This window comes from Sycon ciliatum, chromosome 8 (genome assembly GCF_964019385.1).
Source record: "Sycon ciliatum chromosome 8, ocSycCili1.1, whole genome shotgun sequence".
Taxonomy (NCBI): domain Eukaryota; kingdom Metazoa; phylum Porifera; class Calcarea; order Leucosolenida; family Sycettidae; genus Sycon; species Sycon ciliatum.
Genome location: NC_088650.1, coordinates 17389143 through 17414596, shown reverse-complemented (window position 1 = coordinate 17414596; position 25454 = coordinate 17389143). Strand labels below are relative to the sequence as shown.

At 47.5% G+C, this 25454-nt stretch overlaps 1 protein-coding gene across 1 annotated transcript; it reads left to right on the top strand.

Annotated features, from left to right (window-relative positions):
- Positions 1-8896: 8896 nt before the first annotated feature.
- LOC135823933 (formin-binding protein 1-like) lies at positions 8897-22487 on the top strand. The gene is made up of 14 exons (XM_065336812.1): positions 8897-9272; positions 9511-9626; positions 10043-10087; positions 13475-13622; positions 14533-14595; positions 15124-15228; positions 18358-18486; positions 18825-18971; positions 19239-19361; positions 19636-19745; positions 20110-20242; positions 20565-20802; positions 20959-21024; positions 21221-22487. The coding sequence occupies exons 1-14, from the start codon at positions 9243-9245 to the stop codon at positions 21358-21360; spliced, it is 1593 nt and encodes a 530-aa protein (XP_065192884.1). The 5' UTR covers positions 8897-9242; the 3' UTR covers positions 21361-22487.
- Positions 22488-25454: the final 2967 nt, after the last annotated feature.

Genomic DNA, 25454 nt, shown 5'->3' with positions numbered 1-25454 from the left:
TGAAAATGCGAAAGGCTAACGCGTGCTAAAGGGACAAGCCCAACTATTTTTGCGGATTTTCTGTCATAAAAAATAAACGTCACAGGCTGCTCTTCGTAGGTGTCCGCGTCCCAGCGGTCCGGGCAAGCGACCGCACCTCAGTGGGACACTTGGCCGTGGCTTTTGTACTGCAATCTGTGGGAGAGCCTTTCCAGGGGTAGTACACACCTGGCCTGGGTACCAGGTATGGACGAATCCCTGGTACATGGTGTTGATCCTTTTTTGTTCCTTTCCTTTTTATTTGTTTTTGCTGAGAAAGAAACGTTGCTGTTTCTGTTCCCGCCAGCGCCTTTGCTCTAGTAAAACATTGCTGGCTGATAAATGGTCATTGCTCGTGATGCCAAAGGTGAAGGGAATCTGGGTTTCTTGCCATTTGCAACTCCCTGTCTCTGAAAATGTAGCTTGTAGCTCCGAGTATGTTAGTTTTTCGACGTGCCAGACCTATTGGTATGAGCTGCAGAGATGAGGAGCAACGAAGGCGTTGGATTAATGCGTTGGATTGATGCCAATAATGGTGTTTATGGCCGGACAACGCCAGCGGTTTTCACTTGTCAGGAGGACAGTCAAGTTGGAGCAGGCAGATGACGGATTATTAATTTTGGCGCATTTTTTTGCAGAGTGGGTGGCTTGCCGAAGAGAATCATCTCAGTACCTCATGGTTACTAGTATCTGACAAATGCCTCTTATTGCTAGTCTGCATTAGAGCATAGCAGAATTGGTCATGTCACAAGTACTAGTAGTGTCAAGACTTGATGTGCTACGATTGTACTCAGATCATGTGGCAACTTCACGGTAATTCGTCCTGCCACTTTACGCTCTCCCGGAATTCCCTGCAGAAGTCACGTGCCTGTGCAGGGGACAACGTGTTTGCATTGCTTACTGATGCAAGCGGATGGAGTGCAGAGCAGATAAGAAGACATAATCTGGCTATTCAAATAGCTTCGGCTGCTATTAATTGGCTGGACTCCTGGAAACGTGGGCAAGAATCTAAACCAGTCCACGGAAACGATGTGACACCACACAGGAAGCTAAATGGCAAACCAATCAAGTTCTTTGGTAATGAAACCTTTCACCAACGTTGTCCGGTTTCATGCCTAGTGTCACTCACACAAGACCAATGGATGCCACATGTACCTAAAAGATACGCTGTTGATCAACCACAACTCCAATACCACTGAGCAGCGTCTTCTATACAGATCCAATTAGATATTGAAGTATATGAGTCGAAGTTGCTGGTATAGTCTCTCCTAATGACCGCGTATTTGGCATAATTTTCTCTATACTGCACTCTAGAGCTACTTACCTTTTCCGACATTGAACTCAGGCAGTGACCACTCGCCCACAGAATGAGCCAATTGACACAGACACCAAGTACCATGTGCATTCGTCGCAAGAGAGACACGCAAGTTTGCAAGTGCAGTGGATGTACACCCACTGATTTTCTCTTATGCCAACGATATCAGACATGACCTGAGTGAAACATATCAAGACTAGCACAGCATTACTGCCCAATTCCGTAATTATAATTATTGCGATGCCTTGTGAAAGGATTCTCAATGCACACCTGGTCTACGCCACACGGAATACATCGGATGATAATGACCAAGACAGCTGCCTATGTCTTTCTCTTTCCCTCTCTCTCTCTCTCTCTCTCTCTCTCTCTCTCTCTCTCTCTCTCTCTCTCTCTATCTATCTATCTTCATCTATATCTATCTATCTATCCAATCTGGGGACAGAACTGTTTCGTCCTTTGTGGACTCATTAGCACAGCACAGAGAAATGAGGCCGAACCTGATTGCAATGAAAAATAAATTCCAAAGCCATATTTAAACCAGGGCCGAATATACTGTGCCAAAAATATCTCTCTATCTATCTCTATCTCTTTATCTCCTTGAGGGCACACTGGGTCCCCTGTTTTCGCAATTCTCCACCTATCAACTCCCTTCTGTGTTTGTGTGTGTGTGTGTGCGTGCACGGGTGCAGGGTATATGCGCACATATCTTTCCTTCTCTTCCTGTCTTTACCTGGTTTGTGAATCGGCTTTTTAATCATATTTTTTTTCGGCTCACTGTTTTATGAGTTCACCTCATTATTGCACACAGGCAAGCAGTCAGGCAGCATTGCAACAAATCAGCTTTGCTTCACTCCTGTACAGTAGTGTCTACTACACTCTGCTTTCGCCGCATTCGACAACTCTCAGCACTCTAGATCTGTGTGCATTATGCTGCTACCTACTTGTATTATACTACTTCAGTATTAGAAATCCAACGAACGAAATCTCTCGTATCTGTGTGTCTCCACATGTTTCTCTGTCTGTCTGTCTCTCTATTCTATTAATATATCTGTCTGCCTCTCTCTCTCTCTCTGTGTCTATGTGTCTCTGTCTGTGTCTTGGTTTTTCTGTATGCCTGTCTTTGTCATTCTCTAGCTGTCTGCCTATCTCGTTCTGTCCGTGTGCCTGTCCCTATCTGTCTGTCTGTCCATCTGTCTGTCTGTCTGTCTTCCTTTCTGTTTCTCTGTCTCCATCTGTCTGTCTCTGTTTTTCTGTCTGCTTCTCTTCTTCAGTCTTTCTCTGTGTGTCTCTCTTTGTCCCTCACTCGGTCACTGTTCTCTGTCTCTTTCTTTCTCAGTTTTCTCTCTCTGTTTCTGTGTGTGTGTGTGTGCGTGTGCGCGTGTCTCTCTCTCTCTTCTCTTCTTCTCTCTCTCCCCCCCCCCCCCTCTCTCTCTCTCTCTCTCTCTCTCTCTGTGTTTCTCTGAATCTTCGTCACGGCCTTTCTGTCTGCCTATCTGTGTTTGTCTGTGTAACTCTCCAGCTGTCTCCCTGTCTTGGTCTGTCTCTGCTTGTCTCTCTCTGCTTGTCTCTCTATGTTTGTCTGTCTTCTTGGCCCTGTACTTATGTCGCTGTTTCTCCGTTTGCTTCTCTTCTGTCTCTCTCTCAGTCTCCGTGTCTTCTTCCTTCTCGATCTGCCTCTCCCTTTCTTAGTTTTTTTCTCACTGTCTCTCCCTAAGGACCCTCTGTCTCTGGCTCCCTGAGTCTTTGTGTCTGTCTCTCCTTTTGTCATTCATTATGTGCGTCCCTCTGTTTCTGTCTCGGTCTTTCTGTGTCTGATTGTCTGTATCTGTCTGTTTTCTCCTCAGTCTGTGCTTTGTCTCTTTCTCTCTGAGTCTGTGTCTCTGTCTGTCGCTCTTTATGCGCAGCATCCCTCCGTTTCTGTCTTTCTGTGTCTGTCTGTCTGTCTCTATCTCTCTACCAGCCGCTGTTCTACACATAATGAAATTGTGTGGCACCGCGCACGTGGCTATGCGTGGGACATTCACACGCACACACACACACACACACACACATCCGTACGCTCGATCATACAAGTACATGTAGTAGTGAAGAATTCACCTCAGACACATTATTAAAACGTATCTCTCTTTCTCTCTCTCTCTCTCTCTCTCTCTCTCTCTCTCTCTCTCTCTCTCTATGCCTGCCACTGTGCTGCATATACAGTTAGTGAAATTGAATGGCACAGAACACGTACATGACTGTATATTTACGCACACATGGGGCATTCACGGATGCACCCACACACACCATGTATACGCCCGTCGCAAGAGAAGCACCAAATCTGCAAATGCACACCCACACACACACACTTGTACGCTCGATCATACAAGTACACACACACTCATACGCTCGATCATACAAGTACAATGTAGATTATGTAGTAGTGAAGAATTCACATCAGAGACATTAAAACGTCTCTCTCCCTCTCGCTCTCTCTCTCTATGCCTGCCACTGTGCTGCATAATATTATACAGATAGCGAAATTGGTGTGGCATATAACATATACATGACTGTATATTTACCCACGGGCCAAGCGTGGGACATTCACGGATGCACACACACACACACACCACACCACACACATGGCCTGCAGCAAATAACATTTCATAGCTACAAGACCTTCAAAGAAAGTCATGGTGTCAAGAAGATAGACACGTACAAGGATAATTGTAAAGTATAAATTATATTATACATGTACATGTAGCAGGGATATTCTCAGAGAGTCAAACTACCGGATGAAATGGCAAACGAAAGTCTCAACTTCAGAGAGTAGAGTAGAGAGTAGAGTGGGTGGGTGTGCAGACCAGCGAAGGTCATAACAAATTGATAATAACGTGTAACCAATGCCGGCAATGGATAATGTGTGAGCGACCAAAGAGGCGTACATAGCATTACCTGTACCACCATAAACACACCTTGACCTTGCCCATTGCGTAGCAATGATACCGCATTGTTATTTCTCCAGTCCACGACAGAATGACTGATGGCGTTTCAGGTCGCCGCTTCGACGGAACATGCGGCCGCAGGCGCAACCGTAGCCAGCAGCAGAGGGTGCCTTGTGTGGTCGATGGGCAATGGCACGCCACTCCGGATGGTTCTGGGCTGCATCGTACCATCCACATGTTGGTACCGGTGGCTCAACCGGCTCAAAGTCATGCATAACAACGTCCCTCCACCTCTTGCGTGGATCACGCGCGGGGCGCGGGGCAGGCAGTTCACCGAAGAGAACACACTTCGGCAACCGGTGATCTTCCCTCCGTGCCACGTGTCCAAGCCAGCGCAAACGTCATTCCCGTATGATGTGACCAATGTCCTCAGGCACTCCAAGTTTGGAGCAATGTTCAGATAGTCCAGGCATCAGGCAAATTTATAATGGCGGTCCAAGCTAGTTGAATATCTGGATCACTTTTTCTCATCTGGTCTACACTCCATCCGCTTGCATCCGTAAGCAATGCAAACGCATTGTCCCTTGCACAGGCGCGTGACTCCTGCAGGCAATTTTGGGAGAGCGTAAAGTGGCAGGACGGATATTCCCGTGAAGTTACAACATGATCTGAGTATAATCGTAGGACATCAAGTCTTGACACTACTTGTGACATGATCAATTCTGCTATGCTCAATAATGCAGACTAGCAATAAGAGGCATTTGTCAGATACTAGTAACCATGAGGTACTGAGACGATTCTCTTTAGCAAACCACCCACTCCGCTATAAATGCTCAAATAATCTGTCATCTGCCTGCTCCAACTTGACTGTCCTCTTGACAAGTGAAAATCGCTGGCGTTGTCTGGGCCATAAAACCATTATTGGCATTAGTCCAACGCCTCCCTTGCTCCTCATCTCTGCATCTCGTAACGATAGGTCTGGCACATCGAAATCTAAAACTAAAATACTTGGAGCTCTTATTTGTTCAAGCTATATTTTCAGAGCCAGGAAGTTGCAAATGGCAAGAAACCCAGCTTCTCTTCACCATTGGTATCACGAGCTATGATCATTATCAGTGAGCAACGTTACTAGAGGAAAGTCGCTGGAGTGAACAGAAAGCTTTCCAAGCAGCAACGTTTCTTTCTCAGCAAGAACAAATAAAAATGAAAGAAGCAACACCAAGGATTTGTCTATCCCGGTATACCAGGTATACAATGGTATAGGTACCCGGGTGTGTGTAGCCTCTGGCATGGCAAGGTTCTGCCACAGATTTCCAGTACAACGGCCACGGACAAGTGTCCCACTGAGATGCGGTCGCTCGCCCGGACCGCTCCGACGCGGACACCTGCGAAGAGCAGCCTGTGACGTTTATTTTTTTATGACAGAAAACTGCAAAAATAGTTGGGCTTGTCCCTTTAGTCCTACCCACTTCCGCTCGAGATACGCATTTTTCCTAAACTTATCGTAGCAAACGATGATATCTTCGGCTTCCTCCGAGCCTGTTGACCAGTAACTCGCGATTTTCCAGAAGAGAAAGGAAAGACGAATCGTTTGATACCTCGCTCGACGACGAGCGTCGTTTTGGTCCCGATCGTGGAAGAGAATTGGGCCATTTTTTGTTCGTCGTAACTATTGTTGTATGTTATTGTGTAGCCGTATTTCCTACTCCCAGAGAAGCGTTGCTGGAGTTTTCCCGTGCTTTCAGGAAGTTTTCCTGGTAGGCCCAAGGCTTCGGCCATCCGAAAAACATAAATTCGTGAGCGGAAGCTGGTACATTTTTTTGGAAGCTGGTGGAGATGTTCTTGCACTTTGTGTGATTTTTAGGGCTCGATGGATAGTCTTCTGCATGTCCTGGCATCTGTATGCTGGATCGGTGGCCAGAAATTCGCTGATTAGCCTTGCAGTACTACGTACTTTGCATCTGAGCATGAAAAATGGCCTCAAGGGCATGGGAGTTGATATTTCGGAGGACTTACTTGAACAACATGCTGCTGCGATCATGATAATTGTGCACAATTGTGTTACATGACAGTCGCACTACTAAGCAGTGATAGCTGTGCCTTGTGTTGAATTGAGTACAAACATTATACATCATGACTAGAAACTGCCACGCGATCAAAGGTATGCACAGCACGAGTACGCAGCAGCCGCCGTCCTGGAAGACGCTCGCACCGTGATTTGGTGGTAGCGGCATAGCACAGTAGAATGCATGCAGCATACTCCTGTGTCAAGCCACAACTGACAAACGTTACGTGCCTACAACAAGTCATCTACAACAATGTACATGCCATCAATTATATATTCACAGCGTAATGGCACAACTTCCGAAGGCAAATGTCACAATTGGAAGAGAACATATTTAGCAGCCAGACAAACTGGGTGAAACTCCAGTCAGACTGCACAGGCATAAGTCACAGCAAAAGCACACTCATAGTCATGGCTACACACAACACACGCACGATCGCATACGTGCGCGCGCACACGCACCCACCCAGACGCACACACAACATGAATACCGATATGCGGCACTGACAAATTTACACTGCAATAAGAACAGGAAAATGAGCACATACGTGGTGTATGACTACCACTCAATAATGGAAAAGACACTAGATTTAAAGTTCAGCTGAGGACGGTGTTATGTCCTGGGTCAGACTCTTCGTGGAAACAACCATGCACGGAGATAACAATAACTATGGACTGTCGGGATTAAGTGGAGTGCAGCACACTGTCACTGTCCAAAGAGGATGATGGATGAGGGCAAACAGTCACACACCTTGCGGACACTCAAGGCTGATCATAGCGCTTTCGTTGCTGCTGGTTCCCCGCGGCAGTTCGGCTCACAACGTTGTGTAGTTATCCGGTCCCGAATTCTGCTGGTCGAGATCAGCCATACCGTTGTGCCAGTTTTGCATCTTGACCTGGGGATCCATCCCTGGATCTACGCTGCATCAATGCTGGCAGAGGTCGGCCAGCTCGATTGGCACAACGCCAGCCGCATCCAACAGCAACAGCAACGAGCAGTACACAGCATTGGTCACACTACATGCCAAGCTGCAGCAATGCATAGCCGACGCGGAAGCAGCCTAGCAGAAAGCCCCACGCATTTCAGGCTGGCCCAGCTACTTAGCTCTGCAAGGCCATTAGCAGTGTGCCACCGGCAGCATTTTGGAGGTTGTGCCGGCAACTAAATCCAGCAGGAGTCGCAGGCAGCATTGCATGATCAGACTGACAATTTCAGGCGACAGTTTGTTGCTGAATCTCCTGCTCACTCCCATCATATCACTACAAGGTAGCTCATCCATACTGCTAATACTGTGCGGTGCTCTTATGTCGTTGCCGCGGAATAATACTACAGTAATACCAACTGTAAGAAGCTGTGTTGGATCAGTTTTACACTGGTTGCTGTATTCCGAGCTCCAATAGATATTCCTGGGACAAAACCACGGACTAGAAATTCAGTCTTGCACTGTTTCTTCACTTCCATTGTCTTCTGCAGGTTAATGATGATGGCTTAGCACTGAGCAACATCGAACATTTCATGAGCTCGTTCAAGACGAGATCGTGAAGAGAAACAAATGCCATGTTACCCCTAATCTGCACCTTTTAGAAATGCACGCCGTGCCAGCTGTAACCCGACTCCATGTGGCCTTGGCTTGCTATTTGAGCAAGGCTCAGAGAGCATCCATGCGGAATTCAACTCCCACTCTAATTAGAGTGAAGCGTTCCTGCGCCAATGAAACGGCTCGAAGCAATCGCAACGACTATCAAGAACGCTGCCCATGTCCAGGCCACTCCGTGGCCGTAGCTAAGGCATGGAGGAAAACGGCATCCACTATAATCCTTCTCTTTCGGCTAGCTTACTCCATAGTGACTAAGTCCTGCTCTTCTTCGTCCTCCTTCTGTTACAATTTTTATTTTGTTGCTTTGATCTTCGCGTTTGGTCAGGTCTAACAAACCCAATTTACATAGGGTTACCTAGTTGATTCTACTTGATTCTAAAAGGATCCACCTGAAAACACACCAAGTTCATAAATCGAACGTGCAATGTGCAAATGTGCGATTTTCCAGTGAATTCGACGCCATTTTGATAGATGGCCGCAGCTGAACAGCCGTGCGAGTTTCATACGTACATATCGCGCCGGCGCCGGCGCCGCATTGTGCGCCGTGGACCACAGTGGGCCCTAGGCTAGGCGCTACCGGTACCCAGCCAGTCGACGCGTCTGCAAAAATACAATCACGTCCGAGACGTCGTAGTCGTACAAAATCATCACATCTGCCTCAGCTAGCTCAGCACGTCGCGACGTTATCATTTCATGGTTTATCTGGACCGAAAAAAATGAACCGAGCATGCATACCACACGAGAAGCATGGCCAGAGCAACACTGCCAACAGCACTAGACTGTCTACCATGGTCTACGTGTCTACTCTACACTCGGTAGTAGATCTACACTACACTAGACCTACACTGCCACTCTACTACTACAATTTACAAAATAGTCTACACAGACTACAGCCTAGCGTGCATGCAGGTAAGGCACTTGTCTTGTTTATGCGTTGTACACTCCTACTGGCAGTACTGCTCTCACCATGCTCACTGCACTGCCGGCCACAGCGGAGTCGTAATCGTCGTTGCTTTGCGCTGAACGATTTTTTTGTTGCTTTGAAGCTCGAGGAGATTGAGTGTAGGTAAGCTGTGTCTCTAGCTCCGTGCCTTGTCCGTCATCGTCGGGTAGCGGAGTTGCTCTCGCCTTGGACAGTTTCAGGGCGTATCCATTAGAACGTAGAGTTGGATATCTGGAGGCTAGCGACTGAGCTGAACGGCTAACGCGTCCCTGCAGAAAACTCCGAATGCGCAGGAGGAGCTGATGTGTTGCTAAACCAGCTAGGTGTTTGGAAAAACAAAACATCTGCCAGCGTGCGGCGACTCCCAGAGACGTGAAAGATGAGCGCAAACTGGGGAAAGGATTTGTGGGTGAGTCTCTTTCTCCTGCGCTTTTGGTTGGTGTGCTGCACGCGGTGTGGTCGCTGGTGGATGTTCATTGTCGTTCCGCGAAATTCCCGCGTTCCTACGTCCTGTCTGCATACGTGGCCGTCCGCTCATGTCTTCGTGTGCATGTGTGCGCTGTGTGTGTGTGTATGTGGGCACGGTGCGGTGATCCCGCTGAATCTGCGTTGGTACGTTCTCGTTGGTGATGTTCTGGTGATTTTAGGATCAATACGATCGTGCGTGCAACCATTTGGACGGTGGAATTGATTTTGTAAAACGTTGCCAATCCTTCACTAAGGACAGATTGAAGATCGAGGCCGATTACGCAAAGGAGCTCAGGTAAATAATGGAGATGTTGGGAAGTAAATGCGTGCCCGCGCGTGCGATGGCGGCTTTCCTATGTAACCATAAGTGACGGCTTGAGCAGTACGCACTGCCTGCATCCTGTTCTGCACTTTGGGGCCGATCAGGGCTTCGTGTGTTTTGGAATTCTAGGTTATGCAAAGTGCAATATGAGCTCATTCATATATCCATCATTTACTTTTGCCAAACAGGCTTGCATGTGAATAACATTGTTCTTTCAACGGTTGACTTGCCCGCCGCTATTTTCTCCCCCGTTGAACCAAGCTGCTACACCATGTGCTGTGTCGACCTTTCCATTGCCACCCCTTTGCCATGCGCGACGTACGGGATCTCCCTGCTCACTCGGGCCATACCTCTGACTCTGTGTCTGCGTGTGTATGTTGCTTGCACAGAAAACTCGCCAAGTCCTATCAGAAAAGAAAAGAGGACGATTTGAAGTAAGTTCTGTCTAGCTAACCTCGTGCGCTGGTGTGTCGTTTTGCAAAATCCGTACATGCGATCATGGTGCGCAAGGACGAAAGGCCCACGTTCCAACATGACGGTGTCGTAGTCCTGTCGCAAGCACTGTTTTAGCTTCAAAATAGGATCGCGATGACCTCAAGTGTATCCGCTTGATAACATCGAGTACGCGTATCGCGTGGCAGCCCTCCAACCTGGCACGACGAGCTATCCAGTCCGATGCGCCGAAGTAAAGTCTTTGAAGCGCGCCCTAAAACGAAAGGTGGACACTTGTCCTGTCGTTCGGTATGTAAGATTGGCGAAAAGCTGTTGTGGTGGAGTCTGTTTCTCCTCCTCCGTGCGCCGAGCGGTCAGTCTGTGACCAGAAACAAATCATACTGATCTCGCGTTGTCATGTGTCGGGTAGGCGATGCCACGCTCCTTGACCTGCCCCGTTGTTTGCATTGATAGCGTTGTGATTATTTTCTTCCCATCCCTATTTTCTGTAGCTCTGGAAAAAATGCGGTGAATCCGGACCTTGCGGTGGGGTCGAGGTAGTGCTTCACTTGTCCTGTTTCATGTCTTTCAGTACGGAGAGTGAGAGCACCATACCCTAGGTGAATGAATGAATGAATGGCCCACGTCCTTGCACGCCTGTGTCACTGCGAATCTTTTTTGAGTATTGCCTATTGGTCAACTGGGAGAGTGCTTCTGCTGTGCCTGGACGCTGAGTGTGTTCTGGAGTACACAGCTCTTTTATGGGTGCAGTCATTGTCGTAGTTATTTGAATACCATGATGCAAATAATTATGGCATTCATCTCTGACTAGGCTTAGCGCAAGGCATACCAGAAGGGGAGGTTGAAAGATGGGTTCCCTTAGCAACCTTCCATGGGTACGTTTCTCGCCAGCGTGGATACGCGTGCATGGTATCGTCTGTGCGTTTACATGAACGTCTTCACAAAGGTGTGTGTTTGTGGTGGAATATTGTCAGTGTGGTACATTATCAATGTTGCGTGAGCACTATTTCGTGTAATGGGTTGGCTACTTGAAACTCCATCAGTGCAACTACGAACTGAGATAGAAAGGAGCGGCGGAGCATGGCACCGAGGCACTGACACCACAACGGCCGCTCAATGTGCTAGCTCAAAGCGACCTCAGGGTACGAAACATAATGGGCAAAGCCTGAACCGAAAATTGGTGCAAAGCAGCAAAGAACATGTTATGCACCTAGTCACCACCACACTCATACATGTAGCATTCCCATGCCTGGGAAATGAAAACTACTGCAATTTCACAAATTTTGGGTGTACTTTTATTTTCGGTACTTTCGGTGTTTCTGTTTCATACCTAAAATTTCAATACAACGAACAAAAACTAACACACATAATCCAATAGGGAACTGCTACTCTGCACCTAATTTTTCTGTTCACCTAACCTGGCCTTTTTGCTCTCATACCGAAAATATTGAGCACCTAAAATTTCTGAAATTAAAGTACTTGCCTACATGTGCATGTGAAGTGCCTTAGATGTGTAATCCCGGAATCGCACGATAAAGTGGTGCGCAATAAGTGTAAGATGTGCGCACAATGCTGAAATTATTTATGCGGTATCCCGAGCTGCCTAGACCGGCCGTGTTTGTATAGTATCCCGAATACTGTATGGTAAACACCCTCATCAGCTGGGGTTAGTTTTTGGTTGGCTGGCACTGGCTGGTTTTCCGTATTTAATCCTATCTTCTAAAATGCTGTTGATGAATTAAGTTTACCCTTGATACGTATCTGAACATGGGTAACAAGCCGGTGTCATGGAGTCAGCAGATGTTGCCATAAACCGATCAGCTCCAGCACTGTAGGTGTACGTGTACTGGTGTTTTTGTTTACCCGCGTGAGGTATGGTGCAGACATCTTGAGGATGCTGTTGCGCTGACCGCACTTGACCGGCATGGTCGTGTTGTGTTTGTGTCTTGACATCAGCCGTTGATGTGAACGCATGAGCTGCATAGTTTGTCTGGTGTTGTTCTTGTGGAGCTGCCGAGCACGGAATGCTCAATGATGACCCCTCTCTCGCACACACTTCACTTTCACATGCGCATAGCTGAAGCGATGATAGCAAACAAACTTGTGCTAGGATTACATCATTCAAGAGCTTGCAAGGCTGATGAATTGACCGCCACGAATTTTAGCCTAATCTACACCACACAGCTGTGCCCGCACACACACACCACACACACATACACACACACACACACACACACACACACACACACACACACACATGCACACACACACACACACACACACACGCACACACAAACACCTATCTCATGTTTGTAGAACGTTTTGTGCATGAAATTGAACAGTTACCATTTCCACGCAATAATACTGGTATTGCAAATGATGTGCGAGATGTACTGTAGTATGATCCCATTTCCCTCAGATTCCAAGTTGGCTCAGTACTAGTACGTGCCAGTAAAAGTAGCTACATGTATTTGAATGTAGCTGGTTCCCATACCGGTGGCAGCTAAATTGAACAAAAACAGTCTGCGCGAACTATGTCATGCGCAACCGTAACAATCTGAACTTGACTCTTCCTTGGTGCAGTTTTGCTAGTCCATTGTATCTCACCTATCCAGACTCGGGCACTGTAAACCTTGACTTTCCCGGTGAACCCTTTCCTAAGGGCCGTGTCGGGTAGCATTTAATTCGGGTATCGGGTTCAGGTGCTTTGCCGCTTTGCTGCGGGTGACACCGGTGCCTGGTAGGGCTTGAAAGTGATGGTGTGAGAAGTCAACAAATAATAACTTTGGGTGAAAATGTGGATCCATTTGACCGTAGCGAAGTGCAGTAGTTGATGGGCACTGGTAAGGCCCTCATGTGACACGCTGGTGTAATGTTTTCTGTACTAGGAGTGTGTCCCCGACCGGGAGTGCCTACTACAGCGAGTCCCTACCCGCGCATGTGTCACCCTGCTGTGAAGGAAAACCAACCAAACATGTTTGGCTGCGTGCATTAACTGCAGTTTTTGTACGGAGCCATACATGTTTGGTTGAAGTGGATCCAAAAGTCGGCATTGTCATGACTACAGGCTGGCTGTGATGTAGCATGTTCAAACCCTATCGGGTGTTGTTACCGAAGGAAACACGATGTTTCAATGTTTCATTTACGGCACAAAAGAACTGTATCCTCTTGATGAGTTTGGGTACATTGGTATCATCTCTCCAATAATTTCCCATTATGCCCAAGATCATCGCGATTGGTGAAAACAGAACCAAAGGTATGGTGTGGAGAAAGAACAATATTAAAATGCACCTATACATGTGCATGTCTATGCACAAACACCCGTCTGTAATCGAGTACTTTATGTCGTGTTTTCTTTGCTCCGCCAGGTACACTGAGGTAGCAGCTTTTTACAAGGTAGTGAAGGAAGTTGACGACACAGCCGGGCAGCACGAGATTATCGTTGAAACAAGCAATGTCAAAGTTCAGGAACAACTGAAGAAGCTTCACCATGAGCTCCACAAGGAGAAGAAAGGGGTGAGTATTTTGCGGCAGTGGTTGCAGTGTATACATACAGAGTATGCACCATGCAAAAAGTGCCAGTGTGCAACAGAGGGAAGGCAGTGCATTGCTGCTCCCGTCAATACTAGTATCGATGCTGAATCTGCCCTGTTTGCAATGGCTAGCGACCCAGTCCCTCTTGAGACTACATGCATGGGAATGGCATCATCATACTTCCTCCGGAAACTAGTGACTTTTTTATTCACATTCAAGAGAGTCACAGTGCCCAAATAATTTTGTTCAGTAGAACAATAGTAGTTCGAGACGACGAGTGCATATTCTTCTTTGAAACAGAAATATGTACACCATTGTGCAAGAGAACTCGGCATCGTTTGTCTCGGAGTCACCATTGCTCGAATCCTCAGAGCTCAATTCTCCAGAACTGATAGGTCAATCGAAGTCCCGGAGTTTTTGTTACCAGAGGAAGCATATGTGTAGTGTTTAGTGGCAATTGTAGAGCAATGACGACGCCTCAGATAGTGAAACACTAGTAGTTTTATAGTCGTTATCATCTGCCTCACTGACACATTTCAAACCCATAGTACAGAGTGGGCAGAAAATGTCGTCGGTCAATAATTTCGTCCAACTACAAAGAAACTAAGTTCGTCCGGTTGTAAAATTCGTCCATGGACCATAAGAGTGTATTGAAAAGCTGGACAAGTCGACATTCGTCCGACATTTAATTTACTCCAAAAGCTCCTTGGACGAAAAAGACGAAATTAAATTCCAGACGAGTATTTCTGCTTGTACAGTAGGGCTCACCCGACGCACTTGTAGGCATCATTGGGACCCGTCTGCAGCATAGAATTCAGTATGAAAATTGGAAACGTTTCTTCCCATTATCCAAGCTTGCTGTTTACCCTGGTTGTCCATTGTTCTTTTGCAGTACATGCATGAAGGAGCCAAGCAGGCAAGCAACTACAGCCAGGCGCTAAGCAACCTTGAAAAGGTAAGATTGAGACTTTGTGTAGCTACGACGCCTCCACGTATACTCGATTCACATCATACACGTAGAAGTTTTCTGTTCTGTTTGTCCTCTTTCATCTGCATGTACTTGACATGTCATGATTTAGTCCAAACTACCCACAAGATATGCGTTCTCCAGATCTCGTCCACCACACTAGTGGCATCCTTTGGCATCCTTATGGTATATACAAGCATGCCATGCCATGCTTACCACAATAGTTGTTGCCGTCATCGTGTCATTGTTTTCACTGTCGCCGTTGCGTGTGCTGCTTCTCCTACTGCTGCTGCTGTTGCGGCAGCAGTAGCAGCTGCTTGTAAACTGCTACTTCTGGTAAACTGCTTCTGCTACTGCTGCTGGCGCTCCTGCTGCTAGCGCTCCTGAAGTAGCTGTTGTTTCATGCATGAAGGCATGCACAAGGGTATTCAACTTCACACGAATCATGTTCCCCCAAATAACCTGTACCCTTCTATTGTTCTGTATCTCTGGTTCTGCTCTGTGCCCAAACCATAGGCTAAGAAGAAGTATGAAGCTGCTACGCAAGAAGCCGAGCGAGCCCAGCTTGCCTTTGACAAGGCCAGCCAGGACATGAACCTAACCAGAGCAGCTGTGGAGAAGGTACGCTCTATCCACTGGGGAAGACACTATGTTCAAAACACCGCTGAACTAGTCAAATACAGCCGCGGCCAAAGAAATCCGACCCGCGAGTCAAAAGTAGCGCCGCGTTTCCTTTTCAATTATATCATGCATGTTCCCAGAACTGATCCGAGGGCTGCAGGGGCTGCATGAGCCTTCGCGCTGCTTGCGGCACGTGGGTTGGATTTCTTTGGCCACATCTGTAGTATTACTCCTAGCTCCGTACGCATCTCCACACCCAGACCATTGCCAGTAGAATTACATTGAAAAGGACTTTGTCGACAAGGAAACAATGGAAATACAACTCGACAGGAAAGACTCAAGACGAAGACAGACATTCCACATAACGGCAACACACGCACGGGTGTCTGTTTTCAACAAACAACATACACATGCTGAACTGATATAATCCTTTTGAAAATGTGTGGAGTCCGTACATTCCAATCCCGGTTTGTGAGTGCACTACGCGTCTCTTGTGCAGGCTTGCACCGTGTACTAAGCTTATCATTGCCTTCACTTGGCATGACATGGCACAGTGAACAGTTGTGTGTATCTATAATCCGCTGTTCGAGCGTACATGCAGCACCTCGTTGAGCTACTCAATCCAGGTGAAAGCAGGATTCCTTGTTCAACGCACTGCATGTGGGTTTGAACTGCAAATCATAGACACACGAAACCGGATAATCCCAGTTCACGTTCAATTTGTACGGGGATGGATGCGTGGAGGTGAAAGTAGCGCTAGGATGGCGCTCAACTCGATATCCGACACCGTGTTGAGTCAGAACAGTTGCCAGGAAGCCCTTCCATGGCTTCGGTGAAAAAGAAGAAGCTTCAGAATCGCTCCAAGAGCTGGTGGAGACGAACCTGTCACATTTCGTACACATCTCAATGCGTCTTCACCTGCGACCTGTTCACCACAGTCTCGGCAGGGCCGTCGGAACCGGCGCGGCAGGTGGGGCCAGAGCCACACCAATAATTTTATCCTGTGATCTCTGAAGTAATGAAATATGGGCTATTTCAAGCCTATTTGGGCCCAATTTCCCCAAAATAATCCGGGAGGCCTTGGACCCCCTCCCCGCCTTGTAATAGCTGCACTAATGTAGAATACCTTCCGACGCCCCTGCTCGGGGTGAGCGACGCTGGCCGGTACCGTGCTGCGTCCTTGAAAAAGCTCTACATGTTTGCCTGTGAACAGAACAGGACTTCTTCCTAGGCACGGCGTAACAAATCTACTTTAGCTTTAGCCCCATGTAAATGAATTCAGCTGCAAGTTGACGTACCACGTGGGTGAACCGGGGCAAATGACCACCTGGTTTCAGTAACCACCTGGTGTTAAGACCGTTAGTCTGTAGCACGCAATGTGTGCATACCCGGGGTCGCACGTGTGTACTTTTATATTGCAGCCAGTCACATAGGTGGCCGCTAAGCCCGGTTTCACCTGTATGTTAACCCTTTAAGAGCCGCCCCATACTTGAATGCGTCGTAAACGACGCATTCAAATGCAAAACTTCAAAAGATCGTAACTCAGTCCAATCTCGCTCAAATCCAGTGATCGAAATATCCAGGGCGAAGAGAAAACTCTCACCTGTCGGTAGAAACAATCCACGAAGCCCTGCGAGCAACGGTTCCTGAGATAAATCACTCGTAAGTTGAGCCGCGATCGCGGCAATTTCAAAAGCGCGCAGTGCGACTTTAGTATTGAGAATTTTGAGACTTTTCGTGACGCTGGTTTACTTGAATTTGCACGGGTTTCACTGTTGATATTGTCAAGAGTACACAGCGAAAAAATTGGAACTCCACGACCGAGTAAAATGAAATATCTGGAGCGGGACGCAATTGGACGCATTTGGGGCATTTTTCGTACTGTCGCTGCGATCTAGCGCTGGATAGACGGTGTGCTGGCTATCATGATCGACCTCATTCTCTTCCTCTCGCGGAGACCTTTCCAGGAAGCCCTAGATTGTGAGGATTGAGTGAGTAGAACTGAAGCTATGATCCAAGGAACACGAAAAAATGCAGAATTTTGAAATTTTCCTGTGGCTCTTAAAGGGTTAATGCTTGTGCATGCATTTGTGTGTGTATTTGCGTGTGTGCAGGTGCGCATGTGTGTGTGTGTGTGTGTGTGTGTGTGTGTACATGGTGTGTGCGTGTGTGTGCGTGCGTGTGTGTGTGTGTCGACCCGACCATCCTACTTCACCCTCTCAGTGCCACGGACGACTTTAGTCGCCAGAATGAGTATGTGTGTACAAATAAATTCGTATCTCCACTTCTACACACAGGAGAGTTACAAGCGACCACTCTACGTCTTCAGGAAGACCTTGGCTATCGACTCATCACATCGTTTTGTGTCCGTGTGGATAGGTATCGCCAGGGCGAAGCCTGAAGCGCCCCCCCCCCCCCCCGCCACAAACAATTGTCGTGCGTAGAAAACATGACGTATGCGCTTCGCGGGTTTCTCTTTTTCTTTCGTGGCAGCCCATGCGTATTGGGTATCAAAACATCGAGATTTTCAGTGGCTTTCAGGCCAACTTTGTCCGAATTTCGTGCGTTGAAAGTAGACTGCACTGCGATCGATCGCGAGCGTGAGAACGTGCAGATGCTACGAAAATGCAGAAAACGGACTTCGCTCAGGCGCCCTCGCGAGGAAGACTATTTTCGCTGCATTTTCTCTTCACAGCTGTCTGCCTGGCCATGATATTTTCCAGAGAGCCATAGTTTGTAAACACCTGTGGATATACAGCTGAGCTATGAAAAATTTGAGTTCGGCTCAACTCAGAAAATTTGAATTTGTCTGACCCCCTTGGCACTGAAAGGGTTAAGACTGACTAATACTGGCAGGAACCATGTATCGGTTCAGCATAAAGTATTCATCAGTCACGACTCACAAGGCTAACTGTACTGTGCTGGAAGGGTGGGGGTGCTGTCAACATAATAATTGTGTTGTGGTGCCATGTTGTAAAACTAGCTCTGTCCACCGGACGTTAAACAGTATTAGAATTAATAAACACCTCTCTTTTCCATTGTGTTTATATAGTGTGCACATTCAGACCTTCATGCAGCTGTATCATTGTCCTGTTTCCCCCTTTGCCACCTTGTGTTCTATGTGAGTAGACCCGGCAGTTCTCAATGCAGAAGAATGACCAGGCTGAAGAAGCCAAGGGAAACTACCTAGTCTGCCTGGACCAGACTAATCAACTACAGCGGGATCACTTTTTCACGAGAATGCCTGAAGTCTTCTCTGTGAGTATTGACAATACTGACTACAGCTGCTGTGAAAGCTGTGCTGCTATGCTCAGATTGCAAAATCACGGTTGTCTTCAAATGAAGATCGAAGTTAGGTTTCAAGCACGAGTTGATAATGACATTGTTCTTGTTCTTTCTGTTTTGCTGTGTTTGTTGTTGTGTTTGTTGTTGTGTTTGTTGTTGTTGTTGTTGTTGTTGTTGTTGTTGTTGTTGTTGTTGTTGTTGTTGTTGTTGTTGTAGTTGTTGTAGTTGCTGTAGTTGTAGTTGTAGTTGTTGTTGTCGTCATTGTCGCAATGGTGATTTCTCTTGTTCTTGCTACTCCTGGTATTGTGCAGAATCTTCAACGAATGGAAGAGGGCCGTATCGACACGGTCAAACAGCTCTTCCTCACCATGCTTGATATTGAGCTTGGTGTTCAGCCCATTGTTACCAAGTGCCGTGACAATATCAGTGAGGCAGCCAACTCGATGGACTCATCGAAGGTAAGATTGGTGTGTATCGGGGAGTCACTATTAATTTTTATGACTCTCTGGTGTGTATTTATAACTTGTTCTCTAGTGCAGCAAGGTTAAGGTGGCAGACCACCTTCAGCACTTTAGCACGACACGCTAAAGTGTGTGTGTGTGTATGTGTGTGTGTGTGTGTGTGTGTGTGTGTGTGTGTGTGTGTGTGTGTGTGTGTGTGTGTGTGTGTGCGTGCGTGTGTGTGCGTGTGTGTGTGCGTGTGTGCGCATGTGTGTGTGTGTATAGGACTGTATAACCTTTGCAGAGGAGCATCGGACGGGCTATCTGCCTCCATCTGACAAGGCGTTTGAAGAGTACTCCTCGATCAAGGGAAAGACTGCCAAGCGGGAATCAGCAAAACCAGCAGCAGTAAGTGTGCGCTCTACTCGTATCAACGCGATGGCACACTAATCCCCTCTTTTCGTGGCATTTGTGACATTTGCTGTATCTAGTGAGCCAATGCTGTTGCCTGTGCCCTGCCAGGCAGTGTTTTGATCAAGGCGACTTGCTAGTGCAGGGACACGAGTCTCGCATCTCGAATATGACTTCTATTGGCTTCAGAAATTGCAGAAATAATAATTGTCAGGCATGCCATGTGTTCAACTTTTTGGTTCTGTACGGCACATTTCTCTCGTCTTTACAGACCGGACCTCGTGAAGACTTCGGACATTTGCCCCCGGCGAAAAGAAAGAAGAAGCTGCAGGCTAAGGTCAAAGAGCTAGAAGATTTAGTCAAGAAGGAAACATCAGAACAGTACGTTCAGTATAATGTGTGTATGTGCGGGGGGGGGGGGGGCATTTGGGTAGGGAGTGCATTCTTGTGCGTGTGTGTGTGTGTGTACATGTGTGTGTGTGTACATGTGTGTTTGTGTGTATGGTGTGTTTGTGCATGTGTGTGTGTCTGTGTGCGTGTGCGTGTGTATTTTTGTAATTATGGATTATCCACAAGCCTCAGCCCAAATCGAGGGAGTCGCTATGTACGTTTGAGCACGTGTGTATGTGTGTATAAAGAAGCAGAGAAGTGGACAGAGGGTACAGTTTGTAACTTAGAGTTTCACACCCATAGTACAATCACCAAACAACACATATTTTGTGTATGTCTGTTTGTATGCTTTTAGTACTGCGCTGGAGAAGATGTATCAAGTCTACTCAGCTAACCCTAGCCTTGGAGATCCAACTGTTGTCCAACAGCAGCTGGTTGTTATTGGCGAGAAAATCGAGCGACTAAATGAAGAACTCTACAAATATGAAGTGAGTACTGCACATGAACAGCTCTGCTTTTTTCGCATTTCAGTACAGTCAACCTTGTCCCATACCAAACTTACTCTTGATAGCAGAGAGATGGAAGGCTATCTCTTGGACATAACTGATCTGGGTCATCTGTGACACTATTATGATGTCACGGACCTTCATCACAGCCTCCAGGTGCTGTAAGGTGGGAACAGTTGGTCCACTCAACCTCAGCATTTCACAATTGGACTCGGTGAAGTTTTCACTCCAGTTGTTTTCGGTGAGCTGCCGCTTTAGTGTTGTGAGTTAATGTGGTGTTCTGTCCACTCCGCAATATCTACAGGGTTATCTAGCTCAGGCTGAGGGCAAGGAAATGCCGCAGAGACGTTCATCGCCTGGTAAGCCGGCCATGGCAGGGAACAACAGTGCGCCACCTCCACAGCAGCAGCCACCGCCGCAGCAACAACAAGCACCACCACCACAGAACCAAGCAGCAGCGGCAGCAGCAGCCAGCCAACCACCATCCTACCAACAAACAACTCAGCAGAACTCTGGGCCGTCAGCGCCTCCGCCACCTCAAGGTTAGCAGCAATCTGACTACGTGCATGCACTGTTTTTGATGACAGCATTCCTCTGGAGGTGCACTGACGTATCAACTATCAATACCAGTCTGCGGTTCAGCAAATGCACTCTATTCGATGTAATGCTTGCTGTGCGGCGGTGTGTCTGTTTTACAGATGAGTTTGATGATGAATTCTCTGACATGCCCACATCATTCTGCAACGCTCTGTACGACTTCTCAGGTAAGCCAACCACTCGAGTGTATGCACATATGCACTAAGAGAGAGTGTTTGTTGGTGCTAGGCGATACCAGCAGTTACCATCAAGATCTGATGTTAGTTTTGTAGAGACCCCCACCCAACCGGCTATGTGTATATTGGCAGTTATCTATACTTATGATTGTCTGTCTGCTTATGCATGCGTGTGCGGTGTGCGCAGGCTCCAACGAGGGTGAGCTGAGTGTGATGGCTGGCGATAAACTTGGACTACTCGAGAACGACGGCAGTGGGTGGATTCGTGTGAAGAAGGGCGAACAAGAGGGCTATGTTCCCTTATCCTACGTAGACCTCCAAGGTTAACGATGTGTGGCCTGTTGGTGCCAGTGAGTTTAGTGCTGAACTGATGCGATGGCCATCGGTCAGTGGTGATGCTGAAGATCCACTAGTGGCATCGCTAGTGACACACCTAGACTAGTTGATGAATGTACATGACAATGCTATAGCTCCAGAGGAGCATCCCCGCGTGGGTTTGGCCTCCTGGATGCCTGAGCAAAACTGACATGTACACGTACCCGTATTTCTACGATATCACAATGCATACACCCCCCTCCCCCTCCCCCCGCACATATGTACAGACGGATCTACGGATGCACACAATTGCAGCTTCCGAATAAATGATTTGCTCGCCTGCCTTGCCCCAGCTTGAAGGACAAATCCGGTGATAGTGACATTGAGGTGTTGTACAATCAAAGTCATGTGCATACACCTGCAAGTGGTTGCGACTGTCGATGCATTTGTGCTTCTGTGAGCGAATGCTATACCCCCCCCCCCTCCCCTGCTATTTTGCCGGAATTCTTGACCAGGCAGCCCTCATCCGTTTTGAATGGGGACGTGGAGACAACTGCGTTCGCCCCATGCTGTGTTTATCTGCGTCGCTCGTGCTTCGTATCGGCCGGGACGTTCCCCACCCCGCTCCCATTTCCGCCCGTATCGTATATCCTCTGCGCTTCATAGCTTTGCTCTATACCCCCCCCCCCCCCCCCCCCTGTTGAACTCAGTCACTGCAGGTTACTTTTTGTTTTAAATAGCCATTCATCCGTGCCGTCCCGACTGATTCGCTTGTTTCATCAGTTTTAGCACTTAGCCGCGCTGGCGTACGCACCTTGTTAGATGTGAGCAAGGTTGAGGCCATTCCGTATCACCGCGGAATAGTTGCGTTTCGTCGTCATACGTTTTCTTCAGTTTCCAATGCTAGGTTTTTCTCTTTCATTTTTCATTCCTTTGCATGTCAAAACTGCCCAGGTTTGCTTAGCTGTTTTTTGGTAATGGAGTGATGTGCACGCCGGGTACCACAATGCTGCATGTAAAATGAGTATTGCTTTTCTTTGCTGCCTGTCCATTACCATTCAGTCTCTTCTCTTGTACAATACTCTTCTCTTCTTCTTTTTGTCTTTTTTACCAAGTCACGATCTGCTCCAGTCTGTCGATATCGTCGCTGGGGCAATGTCACACACAAGTTCTCAGTTTGGTGCTGGTGGATGGTGCTCTCTCTCTGTGCCGTGTACTGTACTTACCGCCACGGCACCATGCCACAGTCTGCTCCTCGTCTTGCGTTGCCGGGCTGTGTGTGGAGGATGATTTGACTCTGAATTTGGGGTGTGGCTGCTCACACCAGCGAGACTGTATTTATGACTTTAATACCGTGATATTGGCTCACAAGTTACCTCTGATACGAACATGACCCGTTACGATGATCACCGTGACGTTGTACCTGTAGCTTGTTTGGTCAGTATGTGGGGACTGAAAGGCTTGATAGAGAATCAACTGTATTCTTTGAGCTGGGATTAGTGGCAATAATAGTGGAGTTGCTGACATACAGGAGTGTAGACCAGGGACTCCATGATCCGGCCATGGCCATGGTATGGTGTAGTCTGTAGACTGCGCGCATGCACAGACTCATGACGTCAGTGCTAGCCCTTTCCCAAAGGTGCTCGCCCTTTTTTTCGCCCTTTTTGGAAAAGCCCGTTTCTTTCGCCCTTTTTTGCGTTTTTTTTGGTGAATATCGCCTTTTTGAGCTTTTTTAGCTGAAAAAGTGCTAAAATCTCTTTGCACATGCATGCGATCACAGTTTCCGAGTGCTCGATGGGCCTTGGCACGCCGCTTTTTTGGGGGCAGCAAGTAAGTTGGTGAAGCTTGAACCCGGTGACTGGTGTACACAATGCTGTAAAAAGTGGGTTTTTTGAACTTTACTTCCGGTTTTGCCTTTTGTGGACCCATCAATGCAAGAGTGCGTATTCATTTCTCAGCTCGGGTTCATATCTGAACATGTATCATGGCTATGCTTCACTGAAAAAAGAGCACTTTTTGCCTGTTTTCACTGAAAAAAGAGCACTTTTCAGCATATTTTGAGGGACGCGAAAAGCACTAAGTGCGAATAGATGACTTGCACAAAGATTGTCTGGGTTCGAGACGGGGCAAGTGGACCTTCTGACTCTGACTTCCCCACCTTTTGAGTTCGTGACTTTCGAAGTTTCGCTTTTTGCCTGACGAACACTGAGCTAGTTTTTTTGGCTAGAGAGTAGAGTTGTTTTGATTCGGCTTGTATCGTCATGCCGAAGCGCTGCTACGCTCCTGAATGCACTAGCAGACGAGAGATGGAACTGAGGCTCCCATTGATTCCATACGTTCCTTTTCCAGCCGGCCGGCCGGGAGGCAGAAAAAATGAGGGAATATTTATTAGTACATGTATCATTGGTGTAGGCTGCAACAAGCACGTCGTGGTCCTGAAGTGTAACTGCTTTCCCGCAGTGGAAGCGAAGTCAAGCACGACGAAAGTTTGTGGACGTCTAAGAAAGAACTCGATTCCCTTCGATTCGGCTGCACTAGCTCCAGAGCGACCCCAGTCTCCTGAGGACAGACTGCGGAGAGGCCAGGAACCTGCCGAGTCAAGAGCGGAAGCCCAAACCACGAAAATGAGGGGTGGAAGGACTGAGTGTGAGAGCCAGATGGCCTTTAGTAGTACTTCAAGTAGTATCTGAGTTGAAGGAGAGAACAAGTGTGCTGGAGAAACGCTGCGACGTCCTCAGGCCTGATGTGTACTAGCTACTGTTGAAGTCTCACTTGTTCCGATATGAACACTTCATCAGCCCTGACTCTGAGCTGCTGTATCTAGACTTGGACTTAGGCCAGAGACATAGCATTGTAAACCTTACTGAAGCCATATGTATCCAATGCTTGGCTCTAGTGAGAAAGCAGTTTGGCGCAGGCTCGCAAACTATGATTGAATCAGGGAGTGGTGGAAAGTCACATTATACCTCCCCATGATTAGCTGGTAATGACGGCGATGCGGCTCCGGCTGGGTCTCAGTCTCAGAAAGGATTTGTTGGAGCATCATCAAACAGTGCATTCGCCTTCATCATACACTGGCTCCGTTGCCTACAGTAATTCACATTTTGACGGGACGCGCTGGGACGATACGGAAGGAGCGGCGGGAACCATTGGAGTGCTCATGATGCTGGTTAGCGGAGACCGATGTGTCAGGAACGGGAACGCAACCGCACTACTGTACAGATCAGGAAGCGATGGAAGAGTTGAATCTGCTCAGCCTTCCATGCCGTGTACAGGGACACGAGCGTAAAATGGCTACATTTCAAATGTGAACTGGCGATGGCATTGTGTGGCGACGAACACAACTGCAACTGTTCAAATTTCAGCATTTCGAACATTATGCTTCCCATGATAACTCACCGAATGGCTCACATGACGGAGTTGGACATTACCAGGCTAGGATTATCATTTGCTGTATTTATGGATAGTCCTTGAGTTTTCAGATGAAGTGCTTTATCTTTTACCTGTGGTTCCTTTAGTATGGCACAATGTCCATGGCTGCTTCCTTGTCTTCATAACAGACAGGTATAATCAGCATGATTCTGATTTTTTGGAGAAGAAATAAAACTTTCCTTTCGGAAAGGAAGCCCAGAAACGTCAATCCCCATGGACTGTGCTTTATGACTCTCGTCCATCGACGTTAACCGTCGCAATAACTGCTGCATGTATGTTGTGCTGTTCGAACCGTACAAGATTTTACAGCTCACCCACGCCTTCCCAACAGGCTCCTATATCCCGTACCGTTAGCGTTACATTGAATATGAACTAGGCTAGCACAGTTATCCTTCGTTCTTTTGATGGCGGTAGCATGGAACTTGACGTGTTCTTGGGATCCTCGTGCAACACTTGCTGTTCCCGGATGCCATATTATTGGGTGCATCGAGGTTGCTTCTATGCTCACTGTTGTTTAGTAAGACAATGTTTTATAACTATTTCACCGAAGAATAAGGCAAGAGTATTTTGGGTTGGTTTGGACGCCTGGCTTCTCTTCACATAATAATACAGTCATGTACTTCCACTCAGGGAGTAGTACAATACAGTACCTGCTTCCACTAACCCTACAAGTG

Coding starts and splice junctions, on each gene's coding strand:
- LOC135823933 (XM_065336812.1), top strand. CDS start 9,243: ATGAGCGCAAACTGGGGAAAGGATTTGTGG. Junction 9,627..10,042: donor GATTACGCAAAGGAGCTCAG/GTAAATAATGGA, acceptor TTGCTTGCACAG/AAAACTCGCCAAGTCCTATC. Junction 19,362..19,635: donor AATCAGCAAAACCAGCAGCA/GTAAGTGTGCGC, acceptor TCGTCTTTACAG/ACCGGACCTCGTGAAGACTT.